This window comes from Salminus brasiliensis, chromosome 21 (genome assembly GCF_030463535.1).
Source record: "Salminus brasiliensis chromosome 21, fSalBra1.hap2, whole genome shotgun sequence".
Classification (NCBI taxonomy): Eukaryota; Metazoa; Chordata; class Actinopteri; order Characiformes; family Bryconidae; genus Salminus; species Salminus brasiliensis.
The window spans coordinates 2023521-2042269 of NC_132898.1; the positions used below are offsets into that span (position 1 = coordinate 2023521).

The 18749-nt window shown below is 43.2% G+C and overlaps 1 protein-coding gene across 2 annotated transcripts in view; it reads left to right on the top strand.

Annotated features, from left to right (window-relative positions):
- The window catches only part of LOC140542687 (growth/differentiation factor 11-like), a 32801-nt gene extending 23730 nt beyond the window's left edge, over positions 1-9071 (top strand). The window contains exons 2-3 of one of the 2 annotated variants that reach the window (XM_072665540.1): positions 5474-5847; positions 8590-9071. In XM_072665540.1, the coding sequence (XP_072521641.1) occupies positions 5474-5847; positions 8590-8970 (755 nt within the window). In that variant the 3' untranslated portion in view covers positions 8971-9071. The remainder of the gene's footprint in view (positions 1-5473; positions 5848-8589) is intronic. The other variant, XM_072665541.1, reaches the window with a different exon arrangement.
- Positions 9072-18749: the final 9678 nt, after the last annotated feature.

An 18749-nucleotide genomic window follows, 5' to 3' on the forward strand; every position in this document is an offset into this window, starting at 1 on the left:
ATTGGTTCTCCGTGCTAGAAAAGAACCGGTTAATCATGAAAAGAACCATGCAATTTTTTTATGGTTCTGTATATCACCATTATATTTACTAAAGAACCAACTGCCATAGAAAGGGGTTCTACACAGTACTGAAAAAAGGTTCTTTGATATATAACAACAGTATAACCAGTTTTGGTTCTGTATAGAACCATTTATTTAAAGAACAATTTACAGGATTTTTCACAGAAGAGAACCAATTATGCAGGGAAAGCACACTGGTTCTCAGATTGTTCTTGACCACTGCCTTCTGGACCCTTTTTGGTGCTACACAGAACCATTCTGTGGTTTCTTCATTCTAGAATTCTGGTTCTTCAAGGGTTCTTCTCAATACTTCAATGGTTCTTTGCTTGATTAAATGGTTCCTCAGAACCAGTTCCCCCTATTGTTACGAGTCAACAAACCCTTTTTCTGGACTATCTAGAACCCTAGTTGTTTAGAGTGAAGCAGCAGAGGTAAACAGGTTGTTTACTGTGTTCTCTGAACCTTTTGGCACCGTGCCTGAAGCCAGGCGTGGGCTAATAGAGGGGTATAATAAAGCCTCCCAGCATTGAGGAGCTGTGGAGAAGTGGAGGAACTGTGTTCTCTGGAATGATGGTGGTGGAGCTCCATCCAGAACATTTTGGAATGATTTGGGGATGATGAGTTAATGTGGTGATCATCATCCAACATCCTGACCTCACTAACTAACGCTGCTCTTGTTGCTGTATGCAATCAAATCTTCACAGCAATGCTCCTCCTCCAAAATCTAGTAGAAAGCTTTCTTCTCTGGACAGTAGAGACAGTTCCTCCAAAAAAAAGAGCAGGATCGACTCTTTTTAATCCCCTTGATCTCAAAAGAAACGATGAACAAGCAGGCGTCCCAATACTTTTGTCCAAATAATGTATGTGAATTTTTCCCCCAAAAAAACCTCCCACAAACACAACATCCGGTCTCTCTCTCTGGTAATGGCGCGGAGAGCCGGGCCCAGCGCAGAACCGCTTGGCATTTTATTTCCAGCACATAAACATTACGACAACACAGACGTTAATTGCCGTGACCTCGCCGACCCGGAGCGAGGAACATTGCCATATTGTCTCTCCAGCGTGAGACACTGTATAATTTACACTCGCTAATGACTGGACCTGCGAAGCGGAGCTGGAGGACCTTCCCGCTCACTTGCTTGGCTCCTGGTCAACTTTCCACTCAAGCCAGATAATGGATATTCTATCTTTACCTCATTAAATTCATGTCCCCCTTATGCTGCCCCGTTAATTTGATTACAACACTCTGAGGTAACGCTGGACCGGCTGAAAGAGAAATGCGGCCCTGTTTCCCCTGCCTGTAAACAGCTCCTCCAAGGAGGAGGAGGAGGGCCTGCTGTGGTACATCAGCTGCAGAGTGGCCAAGTAGAAGAAAGAGAGCGCCCTGGAGTAGCGCGTGATTCGTCAGTGCTGCAGGGGGAGTCCTTTCAGTGGGAGAGCGAGCATCACTTTGAGCACTCTCTCTACAGTTCGAGCTGAGATGGTCTTTGACCTTTAAATGCCAGGAAACGCCAGCATTTCATGCTGAGAAATTACGATGTTGCCGTCTCAGGCCTGGCTAGAGCGCCCCCTAGAGGTTGAAAAATCAATCCTGCAGCCTCTGTGACTCTCACAGGGGGATTTTCCCCCTTGTTGCGTAGCAGTGGGGATTGTTGACGCCCCTCTTCTGATTGCTGCCGCTCATGTTTGTTGCCGTGGCAAGTCTCTGATTGACTCCCGCTCCTTACTAAGCCCCGCCTCCACACTCCACACTGTTAGGGTGGATGTACCCTTTGAAGGGAAATGAGGCCCTGAACCCTCAGAATTATGAGCGTTAGGTGGAGCTCTAGTGGTGAAGCAGCATTACATTGCCCTCTAGTGGTCAGGGTTCAAACCCAACACAAAATGAACCCCTGTCTGCCAGCAATTTTTACATCTAATTTATTAATAAATAATCAATACTGTGTTTTTCAGAATCGATAGGGTATTGCTAAACATAATATTGTGATATGTCCATATAGCCATATTTTCTGACACATTTAAAGTATAAACAAATCAAATACTATTTATTTATTTATTTTTGCCTAGTTATTAAAAAAAGGTGAGACCTGTTTGATGGTGAGACAAAAATATAATAAGGGCTGACAGCGTGAAGAAGTATATGAAGTGCAGCAAAAAAGAGAGATTCCCACCCTGACTGACCACCACCACCACCACCACCACCTCCTCTGAGCGACTCTCTGACTTCTTCATTATATTAAGCCTTGCCACAGTTTTCTTTCTTTTTTATTCATTTATTTACATTTTTGGTTATGCTTGTGGGCCCCCAGCAGAGAGGGGCCTAGGCCGAGCGCCCTCCCTGACCCCTTGCTGCCTCTGCCTCTGGATATTACCATTGCCATAGGGCTGACCTTGACCTTCAAACTCAATTTGGCTATTAAGCCTGACCCTTCCCTGCAGCACCAGGGATGTAAAAGGCTGACAGTGCTGACCCTTAATCCCATTTCTTAACTGGACCCAGGTCTCCAGATGACCTCTTGACACAGGAAGCCCTCGCGGGTTGCCAAAGCAACCTCGGATTTGGGCTTGATTGACAGGTCCCTATAGTTTATGGAAAATGGAAGAGGCACACTTTTCCCTGTTGGACACAAAGAAGGAGGAAAACACGCGGCTCCGGAGCCGTCCGGCATCTACCAACCCTTTACGCCGGCTACAGTATCTGTTGCTTTTGATCGTGGAAAGAAAATGACGATACCGTTCAACTTCGTCCCTGTAGACGTCGTGCCCCTCGTTTTTGTTATCCTGGGGAACAGATGGGGGCTTCAGCACACATGGTCTTCACATGTCCCTAGTGTCCACTTAGGGTACTGCATTTAGATTGTCCTCACATTTGAAGTCAAAGTGAATCAGAAATCATGCTGCATGTCCCCGCCTTACACTTACACGTTCCCTCCACACTACATGTCCAAATGTTTGTGGACACCCCTTTTTTTTATTAATGAATGCATTTTTCAGCTACTTCAGTTGCACTCATTGCTGACAAAGATGTGCAAATGCACAAACTCACACATACACAGCTTGTCTAGTTTGTAGAAAAATGCAGCCAATAGAATAGGACTCTGGAGCAGATAGACAAATAAACATCATGAACCTATGCTGAGGCACCGTGCTGCCTAATGCCAGGCGTGGGCTAGTAGAGGCCCCCAGCATTGAGCTGTGGAGCAGTGGAAGAACTGTGTGTCCATGATGGATGGTGGAGCTGCATCCAGTACAGAATTGGGGATGGGGTGGGATGGTGATCATCTTCCATGGATCTGACTGTTGTTCACTTGCTGAAACCACCCACCACTTGACAGGTGCCACCATTAGAGGTGCCAGTGGTTTTAATGTTATGGCTGATCTGTGTTTGGTTTTGCACCCGTAATAGTTTATAAGCTGTGTTTTTACGTAGAGCACTAGCTACGCTTATCCCAGGGTCATGGATTTTACCGTTCTTTTGGTCCACAGGTTCTCAGAGCACAAACCCCTCATTGTTCTGACTGATCAAAGAATATGGCTGCTTCATCAAACATATTAAATTTAGCCTTTCAATCATGTCAAGTTACCTCTTTTCAAACGAAACCGAAGAAAATCCAGATCTGACTACAAATAAAAGCAGGAAAATGAAAAATGAAGGTATTTTTCTTCATGGTATTGCATTTAGATGCCGGACGTGAATGAGTTAAGTACCTTACCAGGTACCTGGAACATCTGGTCACGAGAAGTCAGCCTTACCTGCAGGCTCAGGGCCTCAAGGGCGCTCTCCTCTCATGTTTGCTTCCACGTGACTAAGTGGGAAACTCAAACTCATCTAATTCAATTTAATCCCATTCAGCAGTGTGAGGAGATAGAGTTACAGCAAAGCTAACCAGGCTGTTTTTCTTGTTACCGTGCCTTTAAGACTGATATCGCCACTCGAAAACCTTGTATCTCCACCAGCAGCTTACAGGAAAAGGAAAAAACCTTCTTAGCTTTCAATGAAAGTCAATGTTAGACTCATTTTGGAGCATTTCTATTGGTCCATTCATCATGAAATCTGACACTCTATAAAGAACAACTGCCAGAAAATGGAGAGAAATGGAGATACAAGGTTTTGGCCAGACAGCAGCGTAGTGGGACACCTTCAGAAATCAAGGTTATTACCAAAGGAAGAGTTTCTCCTCTCTACTGTTGAGAGAAGAAGAAGACTTCCTACTAGATTTTGGAGGAGCATTGCTGTGAGGATTTGATTGCATTCAGCGACAGTAGTGTTGGTGAGGTCAGGATGTTGCATGTTAATCACCACCCAACTCTACCTCATCCTTCCCAACTCCCCAACCCATACTATCTAAAAGTACTGGATGGAGCTCCACCACCATCATTCCAGAGAACACAGGTCTACCAGTGCTCCACAGCTCCTCAATGCTGGGGGGCTTCATACCCCTCTACTAGCCCACGCCTGGTATTAATAGGCAGCATGGAGCCGATAGGGTCATGATGTTTATTATCTGCTCCAGAGAGTCCTATTACAATTATTATTACAAATATACTTTACAATATTATTATTATTATCATTATTATAATAGTATAATTTGCTGGCCTGGGCCTGGGCCTGCAGAAAGAGTCTCCCGCACCTCTTCTGCCAGCCATTCACCACAAAACAGGTCAGTTTGTTCTTTGGCCAACTCCTCGTCACGGTACACATCACTGCGCTGATTGCACTGCTCTCAGCTTCATGATCTGGACACTTGCCATAACAGCCATGCCAATTAGCAGATCACCTCTATGAATCTGACCACACACTTTGAGAGGTGGGACCTGGAGGGTTGGCGTAGCGTCACTGTGAAAGCTGCAGCCTGTCACATTTGCCTGTGACTGTGATCATGCCTGGGCTTGAGCTTGGATGCTGGTTTGAGAAGGTGTGTTGAAGCTCTTCACATCAATGCATGTGAACGCTGACGGTGGAAGCCACTGTCCAAGGTGCTGAAGAGATCTCGATCTGTCAGTCTTTGGAGACTAGATCATCTGCAGTTGACAGGCATGTCTTCTGAAGTCAAGGCTGTCAGTAGGGGTCTGGTCTCTCTTTGCTGCAGAACAGCCTCGACTGATGTTGAACATTGCTCTGAGAAGGATTTGATTGCATCAAGCAAAGTAAGAACACCAGTGAGGTCAGGTCCTGGCCAACAGATCCCAAAGCTAGTGGATGAAGCTCCGTCAATCCAGAGAACCCCCATTGCTGCACAGCCCAATTGGCCTGTTGGGGCTTCCCCAACTCCTCCAGCCAATGCTCAGCTCCAGGCCTATGCAGATAATATTAAAGTTGTCATGTGTCTGGATACTTTTGGACACTGTCCTGCAGTATAATTGAGCTCTACTGAATAATCTGCAATACCCTGTCCTCTTGATCTCTCCACAGCTGAACCCATCGTGCAGGTGGACGGGAAGCCCAGCTGCTGTTTCTTCAAGTTCAGTCCCAAGCTGATGTTCACCAAGGTGCTGAAAGCCCAGCTGTGGGTATACTTGCGGCCCCTGCAGCAGACCTCCACGGTATACCTTCAGATCCTGCGACTCAAGCCCGTCACCGACCAGGGCAGCCGGCACATTCGTATCCGCTCGCTCAAGATCGAGCTGAATTCCCGATCGGGCTACTGGCAGAGCATTGACTTTAAGCACGTCCTGCAGAACTGGTTCAAGCAGCCACACACGAACTGGGGGATCGACATAAACGCCTTCGATGAAAGTGGAAACGACCTGGCTGTGACCTCTCTAAGACCTGGAGAAGAAGGGCTGGTAAGGACCCTTAGACCTGCTAACCAAGCACTCTAGGTGCTTGTAAATGACCAAGCTAAAGGAAATGATATACCTAATGGTTATGAATACACTACCTGATGCCTCAGAGTTCTGAGAAAGGTTTGGGTCTAAAACCTGTGGAGGGATACATGCTGAAGGGTGTTGTGTGAAAAAATAGTATATATATATATATATATATATATATATATATATATATATATATATATATATAATATAAAACCCTCCTATACAGAAATACCAGTAAGTTGCCAGTACAGTACAGGTTCCCAGTAGATTGGTAAGATAGTCCAATCAGCAAAATTAACAGGTCTCCAACAGGTCCAGTGGACTAAGGCGTTTCCACTATGACCCGAATCATGCTGCCTGCCATCAGCAGCCGGAGCCTGAGAGAGCACAATTGGCCTTGCTGGCTGGCACAGGCAGCTGCTAGCTTGCCCGGGGACGTTGTATCCACAGCAGTTTGAAAAGAGGCGTGGCTGGCTGTGCACTTATCAGTCCTTGCCCTCCCAGTATCAAGAGCATGTGATAGGAGGGTTCTAATGAGAGGGTTGGGTAACTGACTGTATAAAAGTTCGGTAACAAATTATTTAAAAAAAATATCTACTATTCAAAAAATCCTACAGAACATTTTAATGGAAGCTTCTTTAAAGAACCCTGTTTGTAAATGAGTGAGCGTGAAGAACCTTACTGAACTTTAAAGAGGAACTTTCACATAATGTTAAGGTTCTAGGTGTGAGGTTGATCCAAGCCGAGCAGCATTTAAGAACCTTTCTTTTTAAAGGTGTAAAGCCGACTGTTCCAGCAGTGCATGAAAAACAAAAAATACTAAAATGATCCTAAAATATCATAAATATCAATTTATAAATGCATTAATTATTCATTACTTCTCATTATGAGTCACTATAAAAATGTTTTAGGAATATTCAACTCAGTTTTACAGGTTTACTTAACGATCTTTATCAGTTGGTGGACAGTTTTCAGACGTTTTTACTAAAATATTGTCGCTGTTACACAAAAAGCTGATTTTCACTTTTCTCCATAATGTGAAATGATGATGAACGGACCAATAGAAACGCTCCAGTAAGAATTGGAATAAAATCTTCCATTGAAAGCTAGGAAGAAATTGTCTTTTTCCTGTAAAGCTGCTGTTTTGGAGATACGAGGTCTTTGACTGCAGCAAGCTTGCCTATGGAAAAAGAATTATGCATTTACTTAAAGCTAAAAAGGCCTAGAAATGACTCACATGCTTAATTTCTAAAGTCATAATGAGAAAAGATATTTTTAAAGTATCTGTTATTATTATTATTATTATTATTATTATTAATTAATTAATAATCATATTATTGTTATTATATTGATTAGATTGCAGTGAAAGCAGTATCCTCTCAGGGAACTGAGGCAGAACAGCAGGACTGGTGTCAGACTAATGTGGGTAAAGCATTGGTGTTGACAGGTATGTTCATACATACCACAGTCCATTGTTGGTCCTCCAAAGGGCAGGTCTGTTTCCCCATGAGTCAGTAACAGGCCGTCCTTCTGCACAGCAAGTTGTTTTTAAAAGGGAGGAGAAAAAAACCCACAGATCAGAGAGTCTTTAGTGAGAGTACAAAAAACAACATAAAAAGCAGAGAAAGAATGAAACTCCCCCCGGACCTCTCAGGGTCCGCTCCTCTTTCTCTTCATCCAACAAAGAAAGCAGAGTACAAGCTGACAGGATTTGACCTCAGTGGCCTCTGGGTTTGTTCCCCCCACCAGAGAGCTATGGTAAACTCTTGCTTGCGTCCAGCTGCTTTGCCGCAAGAACGAGATCCGTGCTTTCTGGAGAACAATGCAACGTGAAGACACTGGATTTCAAACCTCCTGAGAATTGCTAGGTGCGCCGCGGTCAAGGTTAGGACAAAAAAAAGACGGCAAAGGTCAAGTATGGCCTGTAGAAGGTCAGCTTTTCAAATTCTGACAGCTCCTCACAACTCACTACGAGGCTGAAAGGGTTCCTTACATTTTAATTAGCAGTCGCTAGCAATCAGTAGCGCGAGGCTCTGGGTAGAATCGGAGCCTGATTATTCAGATGTGACGGCGCTGTGTCTCGGCTTATTTGGCAGCGGGTACAGTCTGAGGCGTTGGGTCAGTCTAAGCTCATGCAGGTTTCTCGGGTCCTTGGTTAGCCTCAGGAACACGAGGCTTCGGTTATTAGCATTAGTGTTATTAGTGGATACTGTATGTCCAAATATTTGTGGACACAAATAGGATAATAGGACTCTCTGGAGATGATCAACATCATGAGTCTATTGGCATCATGCTGCCTATTAATGCCAGGCGTGGGCTAGTAGAGGGGTACAGAGCCCCCCAGCATTGAGGAGCTGTGGAGCAGTGGAAGAACTGTGCTCTCTGGAATGATGGTGGAGGAGCTCCATCCAGTACTTTTGGATGGGATGAGTAGGGGATGATGAGGTGGGGTGGTGATCATCATCCAAGGTCCTGACTTTAAAAATCATGGCAAATAGGCCACAAACATCTGTCTGCAATAACTTCCTTTAAGGTTCTTTTAAGGTTCCTCAAAGGAGCTTCACCCTTCAACCCCACCCTAAATGAATTATTTACATCTCATTTACATCTCCCTTTTAGTTCTGCATAGATTATGAGAAATCTCACCTCCGTCACTGTTTCACCTCTCTATCTCTCTCCCCTCCCCTCCTTCTCCCCCCCACCCTTGATCTCCAGCAGCCGTTCCTGGAGGTGAAAGTTCTCGAGACCACCAAGCGCTCGCGGCGGAACCTGGGCCTGGACTGCGACGAGCACTCCACCGAGTCCCGCTGCTGCCGCTACCCGCTCACGGTGGACTTCGAAGCTTTCGGCTGGGACTGGATCATTGCACCCAAGCGCTACAAAGCCAACTACTGCTCGGGTCAGTGTGAGTACATGTTCATGCAGAAGTACCCTCACACTCACCTGGTCCAGCACGCCAATCCCAGAGGCTCAGCGGGCCCCTGCTGTACCCCCACCAAGATGTCTCCCATAAACATGCTCTACTTCAACGACAAGCAGCAGATCATCCACGGCAAGATTCCTGGCATGGTGGTAGATCGCTGTGGATGCTCTTAGACAACGGCACAACTCGTTCAGGCTCGGGAGCGTCCCAACGGTGTCATGGAGCATCTCCTGGTTTTTGTCCCTTGTCCCTCATGTCCTGGAAGAGCTACACGAAACCTGAAGGGAGGCCAGTTTTAGTTCATCACTGTAGTTCAACAGATAAGAGAAAATTCATTGTACAGCAGTATAAACTGAGGCCTAGCGGCAGAGGTTTGTATGAATGCTTTCAGAGGGTGAGTGTCTGAAGACCAGCTGGTGAGAGAAAAGCGAGATGGAACAACGGAGACAAAAGAGACAAAATAATAAGTTTATCTTTCATGTTTTAGGTTTTTAAGTTGTTTGTTTATTAGTTATACATCACATTATACCCTTTCATCCTGCTCTGAGGAAAGGGGAAAATACAGTACTGAGAAGTGAACATTTTACAGTGCCATAAATATTGGGACATTGAAGTCAGACTTGTCCCTCACAGCTTATCATCAGCCATAACGTTAAAACCACTGATAGCTAAAGTGAGAAACACTGGGTATTATAATAATAATAATCATCATCATCATCATCATAATGGCTCCAATGGCTCATGTCAAAGGGGTGGATATGTATATGTATGATATATCTGTGGGTGGTGTTCTAAACGAGTGGGTCAGAACATCTCCAAAACATCAGGCAGGTCTCATGGGGCATCCCCAGCAGGTCTGTACCAGGTGGTCAGTACCTACCAAAAGTGCTCCAAAAGAACTTGCAGGACTTTAAGGATCTGCGGCTAACATCTTGATAGGCCAGACACAACACAGGACATCTCTGGAGGTCTTGTGAAGTCCAGGCGGTTTTAATGTTATGGCTGATCGGCCTTAAAACAATTCAGTTCTACTACTTAACCAGGACAGAAAAACTATCATCCACCAAGAATTATTATCGCTTTGCTGTCCCAATACTTATGGACAGTTGGTTTCGTGTGCATGCACGTCATTTCTTCAGTATTCCGAAACTCCAGTCCCATCCTTTCCATAAATTCCCATCTAAACTGCACTCACTAGAGGAACTCGAGGAGCAACCACAAACAAAATGATGCCAAAACAGGACAGACAGTGCTGAAGCATTTAAGGGTAGACCATCTAGCACACACCCACCCACCCCACACCCGCCCCCGCCCCCCAACCTCCACTCTGCAAATGCATCTAGCACCCCAGTGCGAGATTCCCAAGAGTCCAGGCACCCTTTCATGGCCGCTTTGATCTTCCTTTTACTCGTGATCTTGTAAAAAGACTAAAAGAAAAAAGAAGAGGACGGAAAAGAGGAAAGAAAGGCCTTTTTCTTCAGTACTTTTAAATGAGAACAGGAAAAGGGTTTGCCCGGGCAATCGAGTTACGACGCTTCATGTGACCGCAGCACCGACTCAACACATGAAGCCTGACCTTTTGAGCGCCGGTCCCGCCCACTGTGGGACCAGGACGAGCCCTTAGTTCTTGCCAGGAGAGCGGCCTGCAGATTGTGTTGGAAGTGTGGATTTAAGTGGGTTTAACTTCATGCTTTGGTGTTCCAGTAATGCTTTAATGAGATACTGTCCCACTATATATATATATATATATTCGGTCCAGCATACTGTGGGCGTTTGCCGGCCGTCGGTACTTCATGTAGTGGAAGGTCAACAAGGCACAAAGCAGGACTGCGGGAATCTGACCGGTTTGGTTCTGAAGGCCACGATAAGAGTCGAGCTTTCCTAATCAGTCCTCTTAAGCTCGAGATGTCATCTGGGAGGGTGTGAAGTACAAACTCCAAAGTAAAATAATGACTAGGACATTGTGTGCAAAAGTTTGGGCACCCCTTGTGTAGTGAAACTGTAAAACGAAATAATGTAAGTAAAAATAAAGAACATTACATTTAGAAAATAAACAAATAAATAAATAATTGGGACAAAAAAAAAATGAGGCCCAAACATTTCCACATAAATATGAGTAGCAAGAAAGTCTACGTGAATGACTCTGAAATGCCTAGAACCCTAGAACTGTTCTAGCTATTGAAAAACAACTCATCAATTGTAGAATTATATAAAAGGACAGGTCAGTAAGTACAAACATGCTTAAAATGTTCACTTTTAAAGTTCCTTGAGGAACATTTAGGGATTTTTCAATTTGTGGAGGTTTCTCAAAGTTTCTCAAAGCACCTCCACAGTTTCAACCCCTAAAAGTTTCTCAAGGAAAATAAAGGTGCGACAAAAGGTTCTTCGAGTGATGCTGTTGAAGAACCTCTTTTGACTCCATGTTTCTAAAAGAGATCTGAGAGCATGAAGAACCTGTTGAAGGCTTAAAGAACCTTTGCTTGATGTAAAGGTTTGAAGGTTCTTCACATTCATGCAGATGTGTTAAAACATGGTTCTTCAATGAGCTAAAAGTGGATTTTATATTATTATATTTATACAACATTTTAAATAATATAGATTTCATTATCAGCATCAATCCGAATCTTCTGAAATCTGAACCACAATTTTAGAATTTATTACCAGGTTTAAATGAATAAAGGAGCTTTAGACTCCAAAGCATTTTGCTTACAAATCTACACCTGGCTTTGTTGGGGTAGCATAAAATTTTTCAAAATTTTAATAAATGATAGAAAACATATATAGGTTTTTATTGGGAAATTATTTTCAGCACACTGTATTACTGAGGTAACTGAGAATAGGCCCGGTAAGAATGATAACTTTCAGTGCAGATTCATTTCTGGGTAACAGACCAGTGCAATTGATAGACTCTAAAGTTTTACACTATTATTATAAACCAAGCTCCAAAACACACAGCAGCATAGTCTCTATTCATTACCCGTATTCCTAATAAAGAAACTCTATATTTCAGCCTTAAATATATCAATGTAGCTTAGATACATAGACTTTCTTGGACCTTACCACCCTGTTACGCAAATATATTACCTAGAACTTTGGGCTTTGTACCAAACACACTTACCCAGTTGTGATCTAGAACTGTAGGGGACTGTAAGGGAAACCTGTAGCCAGTACCAAACCCATAGCTGGTGGATTACGCTTGATTAAAGGGACAGTCCAGCTAGCCTTCTAATGATGTATCTCGAAGGAGGGACGATTTCTTAAAAGACTGTATTGGCCTTTTTAGCATGGCCCATGCGCCCCCTCCAAAATTCCACCCAAAGCAGTTCTTAAGCTCCTCCCACCTTCAAGACATGTCATCAGAAAGCGTCCATTACAGTTCGACTACACTGGGTCTTGAGGAATATCATTTATCTTGGTTTATCTTGTTGTTTATTTCACAAAATACCACTCCTACCCTTTACCGGCCCTGATTACTGGTATATGGTGAACTCTAGAAGTGCTTAAAAAAACAAAACAAAAATAAATAAATAAATAAAAGATTAGAGTAGGAAAGTTTGTCTCATCCTCACCAGATGTCTAAGCAAAGAAAAATCTCCCTTTGTTGGAAACGAAAGCACTATGCTGTTGGATAAAGGAGGAGCCTTCTGACATTATATATAAATAATATATGTATATAATTTAAAAAAAAAAAAGAAAAGAAAAAAGGGGTACAAAAGATCCTTTCTGGGCACTCTACCTTACCAACAATAAATTTTGCACTATGGGAATGGCAAGAGGAGTCATGTTATTGTCTGTATTTGTATTATACCTTTGCGAGCACAAGAGCTTGTACATGGATTGTAACAAATGAGAGAAGAAAAAAAAAAGGAGAAAAAATAAGTCTTGAGTTTATGGAGATGCATTGTGTGGATAAACAGTGGCTGTTTGTCCCGGTCGATCACATTTTCCATTACCATAATGCTTTCTTGATGTTCCTTTCTTCTGTCTTCTGAAGCGGAGGCCTGTTGTCGTTCCCCTTCCCCTAAAAAAAAAAATTACAAACCCTAAGACCTTTCTTCAGCCACCGAAAACAGACTTCTGACCCTATCCTGCCTGGACAACCTACAACTACAGAGGATAGAGGAACTGTACTTACGAGACACAGGACGGTGTAGGAATCCAAAGGAGATGCCCCTTTTCCCTTTGTCCCGCCACAACAAACTGACTGACTGACCCCAAAACGAAAGGTCGAGCCTTCGGCCCTGTCCGTTTCTCTGTGGTCCTGTGCTTCGAATAGGAATTGAAAGGGATCGAATGCACATACTGTCACCAAAGTGGAGAAGAAATGGACACTGAAGGAGCAGGAAACAAGGTCTACCTCTAAACCTCGCAAGAAAAGGAGATGAGCTGATAAACACAAGTCTCACGGCAACACCTGCTCGGCTTTCGCCCCAGAGCAGTCCTTTTAGCACTCCCACCATCTGGCAGAACACAGTGTGGGAATCCAAACTGCTTGGTCAGGACATGGTTACATCACTGTTCGAGGCCAACGGAGCAGAGCTGTCTGTTTTTGTTGGGCGACCCAACAATCAGAACTCGACTAGTCCGTATATGTAAGTCCGAATGAAGGAACGTCTCCAGAAGATAAAGACTGTAAAACTAATGGATTGAAGGTTCTAGGTACTAAAGTAAATGCAGTACGGTAGGTAGCAGCAGGTGGCAGTATACACACATTGTTTGCAGAATGCCAAAAACTATATATATATAACGAAGAAGAATGTAGTGTGTAATGGGTAGTGCAGACTTGCACCCTCTTGCCAAATTGAGAATTTAGGGTTTGTTGATCGAGGTTTCCCGCAGATGGCAGATGGATATGGGTATTCCAGCCAAGGGATTCCCATTTTATAGCAGTTGGGCCATAAAAAAGAAGGATTTGGAGGTCTGCAAAGTGGTTCAGGAGAATCAATCATGAAAGACAGGCCCAGGATGGGCCTAAGGCTGCATACGTTTATGGTCAAAATGCAAAAAAAAAAAAAAAAAAAAGTATTATTTTTATTGTTTGTTTTTCAAGTCCTTTGCTGGATTCCAGAGTGCTACTATGACTATGTCTGTACCGGCTACCACATCAACATATGTCTTAACTTTTGCTTAGCTATTATGCTAACTATCTCAAATTTGTAACCTGGTGATGGGTACGATGTTTGCCTCCTCAGCTTCAGATGTTTTTTCAATTCATGAAGGTTGTGCATCCCAAAGGAAAAACAAACCAGAAGGTACAGACAAGGTTTTGGAGCATGGATGGACTGAGGTGGTTGAGCATGTTCTGAGTGATCTACTGCACTGCTGAGTCTCAGAAATCAGCTGATCAGGACGTAGTTCCAGACTGGCTTGTGTGTAGCCATTTGGGAGGTACTGGTGTGCCTAGGACAGAAAGCCCTACCGACCGACCCGTGAAACTGAAGGAATCTTTACGTGGACTGTTATGCGTTGGTGGAATATCGCCACACTCAGTGATATCGGAGAGGGAATTATCTCAGTGTAAATAAAGTCCAATGTTATCCTACACTGTTTTCTGTGGACAGGTTCTCCGCTTCAAAAAGAAATACCTGCTGTTTTTCTTGCTGTCTCATCACTTTTTATGTTGTGTAGATGAACTATAAATTTGTAGCTTGAATTTTGTGCGAATGAATACTTGCTCATTGTTTTTTGTTTCTTCATTTTTTCTTGTTTGGTCTCTTTTTCTACAATAAATCATTTATTTAGCCTACATAATACACTGTGCCTTTTATTGACGCATTGTCTGAAATGAACGAGGGGGCATTTTCTGCTGAATGAGGTATCAAACTGTCAGGGCCAGTGACTACAGAAAGCCTGGACAGCGAGCGCAACGCCTGTGTGGTTGGTGTGGTGCAACAGATAACACCCCTACCTGCCAGTGAGCTACCCAATTGGCGCTACACCAATAAGAGTCCTTGGGCAAGACTCCTAACACTACACTGGCCCTCCTCTGTAATACCAGTGACCTTGTAAGTCACTCTGGATAAGAGCATCAGCTAAATGCCATAAATGTAAATGTAATGTAACGCCTCTCAAAAGTGAAGCCACCACAAGTCTAGAGCTTCTGCTGGCTGGCTGGAGTATGATGTGTAGCTCCGCCCATCCCCATATGCTTGAATGAGTAAATAGCCCCGCCCATTTTGCATCTGATTCCAGCTGAAGTTCCTGTATCATTCAAGGACATGATCTTACGTTTCTCCATGAATACAACGTCAGGACAAGGCCTAGAAAAATGTGCTCTAGCAGGGGTAGACAACTCTGTCCCTGGCTGATGTGTTCCTCAAGATCACGAGGTCATCAATTCACAAGAATTATGTGGAACACATCACTGAGGATCTACAAGATCCATCTTCTAAAACGTCAGGGAGCGCCGGTCAGGCCTTAAGTCATAATTAAGAACCTGTAGTGTCCACTGTTCTTCACCGTTGTTGAAGAAGAAGAAGAGGCTGGTTTGGTGTGGAGGTGTAATTCACACAGTTGTCCAGTAAAGAAGGGACCAAAGACAGACACTGATGTCATCCATTCTCTTGCAGTTGATGCCAGAAGGTCAGAGGTCTCCATCCATCTTCTCCAGAACAAAGAATCTTGAAGAAGCTAGCGAAGTTGACAGATGAATAATACCCTGTCAGATAGTCTCCGCCATAACTGCTGTTTCATTGTCTGACAGTGGACGGACTCAGGAATGCAGTGGAGTGAACTAAACCGAAGTGTGAACTAGGGAAATAACCTCAGAAGTACCTGGGAGCAAGTCAATACTGGACAATAGTATTGGGACACCTGCTCATTCATTGTTTCTTCTGAAATCAAGGGAGTTAAAAAGAGTTAATCCTGTTTTTGTTGGAGTGACTGTGTCAGAGAGGGTGGGGAAAGGGCGTACATTCGTACCACCAGCAGAAGCCACCTGAACTCCAACCCAAAGCTCTTCCAGTTTTCTCCCAGTTGTCCCAGTATCAATATAAGCTTTCCCTCCTCTACCAGGCCCAAGCAGCAGCCTACAACAATCCCTCCATACACAGTGTGCACATTCCACCCAGCTCTATCATTTGTAGATAACAAAACAAAACACCACAATATCTACAATAACAATCTAGGACTACCACCACCATAGGAAACTCGTTACTTCTTCAGGCTAATTGGGGAAAGCGAGAGGCAGGGGCCCGGTGACAGGGTCCAGTGTTGGATGGCCTTTGTTTGAATCATGTATGGAGTGCAGCATGACCGAGTAACTCTCGGTCTCTACTGTCCATAGGAGGAACTTTCTACTAGATTTTGGAGGAGGAGCATTGCTGTGAGGATTTGATTGCATTCAGCAACAAGAGCGTTAGTGAGGTCAGGATGTTGGATGATGATCACCACCACCCCACCTTATCAACTCATCCCATGGAGCTCCACCACCATCATTCCTGAGAACCATGCTTGGCATTAGGCATAGTGCCAATAGTCTTATGGGTCTCAGCTCCAGAGTCTCATATTCCATTGGCGATACTTTTCTACAGTGAGACAAGAACTGTTTTTTTAATCCATTTCCATTTACTTAGGCTACCAGGTTTGAGAGTAAGATTAGATTTGAGGAAAATCAGATTAGACTTTTTATTCCCACCTGATTTAAGTCATCAGTTGAGTGCCAGGGTCAGTTGGTGTAGAGCAGGGAACTGACCTAGTTCCTCACCTCAGCCGGTATTGACCTATACCCTCTCCATCCTTGTCCTTGACATATTTGCATCCCATGGAACATCAAGAGAACCGGTGGCCTGTTTGCCTTCAGCGATATCCGTTCAGACTGTTACTGAGCAAGTGTGATCACGGATTGTTGACGTCCCCTCTGCAGGGGTTTAGTTGTTGGCTAAGCTAAAGGGAGTTGACGGGGTGGTGGAGGGTTGCGAAGACTCGTCAGACACGTGAAGAAGGTGGAGATGGTATTTAAAGGATGGAAGACTGAGAGGAGGGACTTTAGGGAGGTTCAATCATCAATAATCTCTCAATTATTTGTTATTTTATAACATCATGTGTACAGAATAGTAAGCGTGAATTTTAAAATACCTGTGGGTGCAAAATACCTGGCAACTCGCAATTCAGCTTTCCATTAGAACCATTTTAGAATCCATTTAGAGACGTTTGGGAGGAGGAACATGCCTGAAGCCCCAATCTAACGTCCTATTGATAGAAAAATGTGCTCTAGCAACGTAGACAACTCTGGCTGATGTGTTCCTCCTGGCCCAATGGACTAGACCACAAGGCCATCAATTCGCAACAATTGTGTGGAACACATCACTGAAGATCTACAAGATCAATCTTCTAAAACATCAGAGAGCATCAGTCAGGCCAAGTTATAATTAAGAACTCGTAATGACCACTGTTGTTGAAGAAGAAGCTGGTTTATTCATGGCAGGTCTTCACAGCCTTCCACCATCCAATTACCTCGCTTTTCCGGAGAGTCCCGTCATCTCTCATTCCTGGCTCCACTTATCAGAGAGGGTGGGGAAGGGCTTCCTACCCCCAGCAGAAGCCACCTGAACTACAACCCAAAGTTCATGCTTTTAAATAATTTCCTGAATTTAAAATTACTAGGCTTGGTCAAGCTGTCTTGGCGTGATCACAAAACCGAGAAACCTTCACCCCCTCTACCAGGCCCAAGCAGCAGCCTACAACAATCCCTCCATACACAGTGTGCACATTCCACCCAGCTCTATTATTTGTAGATAACAAAACAAAACACCACAATATCTACAATAACAATCTAGGACTACCACCACCATAGGAAACTCGTTACTTCTTCAGGCTAATTGGGGAAAGCGAGAGGCAGGGGCCCGGTGACAGGATCCAGTGTTGGATGGCCTTTGTTTGAATCACGTATGGAGTGCAGCATGACCCAATTAGTGTCACCTGATAGGAGGGCCTCTCATCAACGTAATTTAGTGAATCTAAAGGACAAATGAGTCTGGAGCTCTTTACTAATGCAAATGAACAGAGGCCACCCACCTCTGGTCTGCAAACACTGACGTAAGGTTTGTCATCAGTGCCAGTAGGTAGGTGCAAACAGGCACTGCATCGAGGTTCACGTTCTAGAGTCCACTGAGAAAGGAAGGCAGCGCTGACCTTACTCAATTCTTCTTTGTGTGTCTTTTCAGGTATGGGAAATGGTGCTACCTGCTTTTCCTAGTTTATATGTTATACATTTTATACATTTACACACATACATTTTATTTATATATACACACACATATATAATATATAAAAGTGTGTGCATGCTTGTGTGTATATGTATATATAAATAAATATATAAAATATATAAGTGTGCATGCTTGTGTGTATATGTATATATAAATAAATATATAAAATATATAAGTGTGCATGCTTGTGTATATATATATATATATATATATATATATATATATATATATATATATATATATATATATATATATATATATATATATATATAATGTGTGATATACACATCTATCCTGAAAAACTAATATAATAAACTGGTTAACAGCTTCATTTTATTCCTCTGCATCAGAGCCACTGTAAGTAATGTCTCTACCCTCAAGTGTCACAATTCAATATCTACAAAAGTGGAGTTCTCTTCCCACCATATCCTGTTAGTGACACTTACTGAAAAATAAACAATAAATAAATAAATTAAGTAAGCATGTTTGCAGATGTTTTGGTTAATTTCAATCTCAATTCTACAGAATGCAGGACATTTTCTTAATGGGAATATTTCTGATTAAATTTATAAATGAGAAATTATATATTAAATCATTCATAAAAAAATAATAATAAAAAAAGCTCTGGATCCACCATGAGGAAGGATTTAATAAGATGAGTGAATGTGTGTTTGTAGTCACATAGTTAACTTTCATTTTGAAGGAGTTTACCTGAACGATCACTGAGCTCTTGCAAAAATAAGGAT